We start from the raw sequence: 6875 nt of genomic DNA, 5'->3' as shown, positions 1-6875 counted from the left end.
AGAGAGAGAGGAGTGTACGAGAGAGATGAGCTGGGTGAGGTTTAAATAGGAAAATTTTAATAATAAAAAATTAAAATGTGATTGATGATGAGCTGCTTAGTCTCATTTTGCGGTGCCGTCTTCTTTGAAAAAAAAAAAGAAGAGAGAGAGAACGTGATGAGAGGTAGCTGATGGGGTTTGACGCGGGAAACATTAGCTTGGAGTATTTTTAAATAGTTTCAGGTATTTAAACGAAAATAATTAAAATAAATAATTTCGGGTACTTAAAAATTAAACTAATTACATAATAATTATCTACAAATAAAAACGTACATGTTGAGCTAATACAACAGTTGATACGAAACTGTCGAAATATACCTATATTGTACAATTAAAAGGAAATAATTAATAATAAAAATATATTTACTTACATTTAAAATCAAATAATTATGTGACAATTATCTACACGATAAAACGTACCAGTTATGCTAATACGACAGCTGATACGTAATAATACAATAATTTACACAAATAATACGTAATTAATAATACAGTGTATTATACAAAAATATACGTAATAATAATATTAATATTACGACGTATTATTTAAAATAATACGTAATAGTATCGGTAAACCAACGGATAAATTCCAGAAATTTTTATTGCACTAAATTAATTTATAAATATAAAAACCATTTAAATAAATATAAAACTTAGACTTTAAATCATAGAAAATTCTAGAAAATCGAGAAAAATACAAATACTCTTTTAAAAATCATAATTAAATATTTTAAAATATCAAAAATTTATTTTAACTAGTATCAAAATTTTACGGTCATTACAGTGATACAACACATCTCAAAAAAAAAAATGAAAACAAGGGTGAAAGGAAGAATATTATGCCAAAAATGTAAAGGAAATTGCAAGGTGCAAAGACCAACAACCACATACTAGCAGGCTAGTTCCCATTTTAAAAAGAACACTATAGGGTGTTAAATGCAAAAGAACCCAAAAACCCCAATTTCACTTGTCCACCGATATAAACGCCAAAAATCTCAGCCCCAGATCCATGGAAACTAGATCGAAGAAAAAGAAGATCGCCGGCGAAACCCTAACCTCGCCGGCGACACCCTCCGCCGCCGCCGATCGTCGACCATGGCCCGATCTCCCCCAAGACCTCCTCATCCACGTCTTCCAGCTCCTTTCTTTTTCAATCCCCGATCCCTTCTCTGGCCCTCCTCTCCTCCTCACTCCCCTTCGATTCGACCTCAAAACCCTAACCAATTCCAAATCCTACCAATCTCCACTCCATCCCCAAACCCTAACGGGCAATTGCATCGGATCCTCCTTCGGCCACCTCATCTTCCACGTTGACAACACTATCGTCCTCGCCGATGTCTTCACCGGTCGCAAGATCGAGGCGAAGAATCCCTTTCCTTGTAACTCTAGCTTTCGGATCGGAATCTTGACGGCGCTGCCGTCGGTGGAGTCTTCGACGCTCGTTCTCGTGGGTTCGTCGTTTACTGTTTGCTGGCGGATGAACAGCAATGAGTGGGTTAAGGAGATGTATCTTAGGTATGGGGATGAAGTTTTTTCTTTGGCTATGGTTAATGGCCTTGTTTACTGTCTTGATGGTGGCTATAGAGTCAAAGTTGTGGACTTTGATCATCCTGTGAGTTGGAAGACGATTGAGATGAGGATTGAGTTTCGGAGTAGCCCTTCTCTTTATGGTAATTTTAAGAAGTTTTTGGTTGGGTGTGGCGATGAGGTCCTGTTGGTTCTTTTTGTTCAATCGAGGAAGAAGAAGTGTCAGATTGATGTTTTCCGATTGGATTTCGAGAAAGAGAGGTGGGTTAAGAAGGAAAACTTGGGAGATTGGTGTTTGTTTATTGATGTCGTGAGTAATTCACGGATTGCATGTTTTAATCCTGCACGATGGGGAGGAATGAGCAACTGCGTTTATGTTGTTGGACCTGGCTGTGACATTTGCTCTGTGTTTCCGTTAGATGGTTCGAAGATCAAGACAGTTGATTCTGAATCTGCTTTATGTTCGGCGTACAAGAAGTTGGCTGTTTGGCCCTCCCCTGTTTGGGTTTACCCGAATAAGATTATCTGACGAGGTATAACTATGAAACTTTAATCTTACTGTTTAAAGACATTAGACTTAGTTGTTTTAGTTGTTGCACCTAGATCTTAACATTCTCTTCTCTATTGTTGGAATAATTATTCTGTATTTCATCCGTAGCATACATTAGTTACCATGGTTCTTTTTGGGTATCATTGTGTGTATCGAACCTTACACGATGTTATTTGTGTTTGGCAAAAGTATGGTATAATAATTGCTTTGCTCACTGATTTTGGTAAATTAGTTACCTTATGTATACATAATCATGTTCGTGCGTGTGTGGATGTGCGAGAATGTGAATCCCAGAATGCATCAATAACTTCTTTCCAAAATGGAAACTTATGTGCTTAATGCAGCACATTCTCAAAATTGACACTTGTTAATTTAGATACTTCCAAAAGTTTAATGTCTTCTATTAAAAAAAAGTCTAATGTCTTCATTTTCTCAAGAATTTACATGTATATATCGAGTAATGGCTTCTTGATGAAACTATGGTATTATTTATTATTTTCTTTATTAATTAGGCATAGCAGTTACCAGCTTGTAGGAACATGAAATCCAACACTCGATAGATAGATAGATGGTAAACTAAAAGGACATTCATGCTCATGCCGTTCGTCATGTATATATATTAGGTAGAAGCAACATACCAGATAAACATTTGTCTCTATGCTTTTACATGTATGGTTTTAAAGAATTTTGACATTTGCCTTATTTTAAGTGTATATGGATAATATATAGTTCTACTCCATGTTTCCTAGGTACTTCCAAGATGGAGCTATACCTGTACCCGTCACGTGTTGTACTCGTACCACACACTTCTTGGACACTCCTTAAATATATGCATATACTTATTTAGACCTGTACTCATTTATACAATGCACGTTTAATTTAAAACATTCGTCATACATTTCTTGATTATATATCCTAGACTTCAAATCCATTTTTGTAACTTGTTGGACAAGGGTTGAGTTCGTTTCTGCCTTAAGAGCTACGATTTAATAGGGTTCTTCACATGTATAGCTTAGAACTATTATTATATCCCATGAGTTTCAGCCGTGTTCTTGTACCCTAACTTTTACAAATTTGCGGTATCCCATACCCGTGCCCGCACCCATATCCGTGCAACTTAGGTTCTGCTATAAAGAAGATTTTTATTTATGATTTGAAGTACTTATCTATTGTTCATCAACTTTGGCTCAAAGTGGGCAGCTTTAGCTATCACATTATATGAAATTAGAGCCAATCATATTTTTTTTGAATTTTTTCCCTGGATTATTTTAGTTTAAATTGTTTGGAACTGAAATATTAAGGTAATTGCGGTGAGTTAATTATTTCTTATGGTATATACTTGCAATATATGCGTTGATGTATGTTGAAATAAACAACATTACACCAATCTTGTGACTTGTTTGGTTGGTCTTATGTTTTTTTTTCTTGGATCAAGTTTCTTATTCTTCTTTGGTAAAAAGTATGATGCATAAATTGTCTTGTTACCAGCTTATCTAAACAATCCCGCATTAGATAAATTGATAGTTTATGAGGAGGACATTCTAGATATTATGCTTCCAAACTTAGAAGTTGTTTCCATAATATTCATATTTGACATCTTATGATACGTCACTTACATCTTTTGTTATGCACTCGGCAGTTAACTAACATGCAGAAAGATCACTTGTATGCATGTTTTGAACTGTAGATTTTTACAGAATTGTTATATTCGGGGGTTTATGGCGTATGTTAGATAGATCACGATATTTCATTAAAGAAAAACATTTGTAGATGTGCTTTACTGTACGATTTTGTAGATGTTTTTGTTTGCCAACTGTCATCATTGCGGGCTTGGAAGATTGTGTAAGTTGTCTTCCTCTGGTTTGCAGGGTTGCACGTAAGATATAGGTAATGGGGTACTTGTAGAGATATCTAAGAAATTATTATATGTACCAAAAATTTATGATTTCAAATTTTATTAAATGTGTTCGAGTATGCTTTCAACTGTAGGATCTTGCAGAATTATCATATCTGGGCTTTTATCATGTATTAGTAGTAGATAGTTCAGCAAATAAGAACATTCTTAGAGATGGTTTATGTAGGATTTTTGTAGAATTTTATATTTGACACTTTTCACCATGTTGGAAGATACTTGTATTAATATATATGCACCGAATTTATGATTTTTCATTAAACATTTCCATGTGTATATTTTTTATTATAATGAACACATTCTAACTGTACCTGTTCCAGCTGCTTTTAGTTTTTGGTGGCAATTATATAAACCATGTCACAGTTATTCACATCTTCCTTAATTATATACCACACTATTAGTTCCAAAACACAACTGCATTGCCCTGCTCGCTCTGTTCTCATGTCATATATCTTTGCTATGTATCTCATAAGCTTGCTTTCATCATTTGAAGGATGTATAAGAGGATGTTTGGCAAGTGGTCAAAGCTATTCTGACATGTTTGGCAAATGGATTATTTTGGCCTATGAGCCACCGAAAAAAATAAGGTAGGGTGCCCTAGCTTATTTTTTGGAGGCTTATAATCCACCAAGTTTGACCAAGTAAAAGACTAACATACCCCTCACCATCTCACAAAATTTGAAGCCCCATTTTATCTCTTTCTGACCCCATTAAATACTTTTTGATCATTTTGACAACAATGATGGCTTATAAGCCATCCATTTGCTAAACTCTCCTATTGAAAATGAATTATAATCCACTAAATTTGCCAAACACTCATACTATTGAAAATGAATTATAATCCATCTACTATTGAAAATGAATTATTCTTGTTTGATGTCTTCATATTCTTTAGTTTCGGACTTGACCTTTAGTAATGTTATCACAAATATTTAATTGCTTATCTCCTATTAATCGGTTTGTGTAAATACATTATGTATTTTTTACTCTTGATACTATTGTAAGTTAGAAGTTCATGGTAGTGAAATGCTTATAAGGGAAACGTTACACTTTGTAGTATTAACTTGCAATGTTTGATTTTTTTTTATTTTATTTTATCTTATTTTATTTTATGTTATTGTAGATAGAAGACGCCAATGGAAGCCGAAAACTTGTTGTCTTACAAGAATTCCATTGCTTTTAATAATATGTCAAAAAGGGTCGCCTATTGAGGTCTCCTCCAACAAAACTGTGTAATTTAAATCTATAATAAACAAGATAGCTGTCATTGTGTAGAGATGATTTGGTTGGAACTTTAAAATTCTAGTCCATGAAGAAAGAGAAATTATCCAGTAAATTAACTGTACCATGTCATCCATACATCTTTCTCCGATATATAACCATGTTCGTATGAGAACATAGCATTCCGCTGTTGCTTTACTGTATGAAAGTTTTATTTTAAGCGCATCTATGGTTGTCATTTCTTCTCTTGATTGGAGGGAGTTAATTTGAAGCAATTTATGAGAACTTGGGGGCCTATAGCAATGCCAATGATTTATGGGACTGATCTTCAATAACCTAAGAACTGGGGGACTGACGACTCAATTTTGTTGATGTAAGGGACTAATTTCAAAATATTAAAGATTTAAGAGACTACTGTTGAAAAAACATCTTGAATTAGCATAACATGAGCTGTTTGTGTGATTTTGTTAGCAGACGTTTAGTTTTTGTAATAAACTAATAATTAAGCTTATGACTTTTATTTTACGTGGCTTGGTATGTTAGGTCATGATATGGTCTCTGAGAAATGAATACGATCGATTTATGGTTTTGTGGTTCTTCTTTATTCATTTGTTATTATTTGCATTGGCATAGGGAAATGAATTGTTTACTGTAGTGGTTCTAAAATATGAAGAATCATTCTTTTTAGTAATTTATGCTCATTCTAAAGCTTAACTAACTAAATAGCGGATGAAAAGTAACATGTCATGCCGACATTAAGAATATTTTATGATTTTGTAGAACCTTGATAGTTGCCTGAAAATTTCTATGATTATCTGATCATTATAGGAGTTGCTGTGTTTTTCTCAAGCTTTTCTATGGCCAATGCAAAAGAAATGACTTCCACGCAGAAAGCGTTATGGTTACTTGATTCGAACTGTGGAATACATAATTGCGAGAAATTTATAGAGAATTTCTGAAGTACTGCTTAATCTCTTATGATAATATCCTAGGTTTAATTGCTCGAGATTTTATTATAGCTAGTAGTTTGGATAATGATAGATTATGAGCTTATGCTACGTACTCAATTGTCAAAATATATTATGTTTTACGGTTGCTTGTTCTTGGTTATATACGACTAATTTAGCAAGTGTGTAAGAGTAACTAATAAAATAAGAAATAATCTTATAGCACGGGTATAGCACTACCTAATAAAAATTATTCTTATATAAAGAGACCTGCAACCGCAGGTTGATAGTTCTTTTATTATTTAAAATTGATTTGTTCCACTAAACAAAAATTCCTTTTTAATTTCATACCAATGCGTAGGCTCTAATTCTGATAAAGCTCTTCTTCTAATTAAAATACATAATTAAATTCTTTTAAGATAGTGAAATTGTAATATATGCTGCATGTAAGTGTAAAGTATTTCTTGCATCCATGCCGGAGGACGAGGAGGTTAAGTTAGCGGCCAGAACTCCTATAAAAGGCACCGGAGAGGGTTTAAATAAATATGAGAAACCCAAAATCCCCCAAATTCTACTTTTCCCTCTCAAAATCTAAAAGCTCAAATCCATATCCTCATCCAATCCCCCAGAGATCAAGAAAATGGGAACAAGATCCAAGAAAATCAACGACGACGGCGAA

At 33.9% G+C, this 6875-nt stretch overlaps 1 protein-coding gene across 5 annotated transcripts in view; it reads left to right on the top strand.

Annotated features, from left to right (window-relative positions):
• Nucleotides 1024-6875, top strand: part of LOC109822932 — a 25825-nt gene continuing 19973 nt past the window's right edge. The window contains exons 1-3 of one of the 5 annotated variants that reach the window (XR_002242314.1): nt 1024-2099; nt 4522-4615; nt 5152-6854. Coding sequence is in view for 3 of the 5 variants with exons in the window: in XM_020389209.1 (XP_020244798.1) it covers nt 1049-2095 (1047 nt within the window). In the remaining 2 variants the exon portion in view is untranslated. Of the gene's footprint in view, nt 2100-2865; nt 3009-4521; nt 4616-5151; nt 6855-6875 lie in introns of those variants that run through there. The other 4 variants (XR_002242313.1, XM_020389209.1, XM_020389208.1 and 1 more) reach the window with 4 other exon arrangements.

The sequence above is a fragment of the Asparagus officinalis genome, chromosome 8 (genome assembly GCF_001876935.1).
Source record: "Asparagus officinalis chromosome 8, Aspof.V1, whole genome shotgun sequence".
Lineage (NCBI taxonomy): Eukaryota > Viridiplantae > Streptophyta > Magnoliopsida > Asparagales > Asparagaceae > Asparagus > Asparagus officinalis.
Note: the sequence above shows the minus strand (reverse complement) of the source record. Positions and strands in the feature narration are given on the sequence as shown.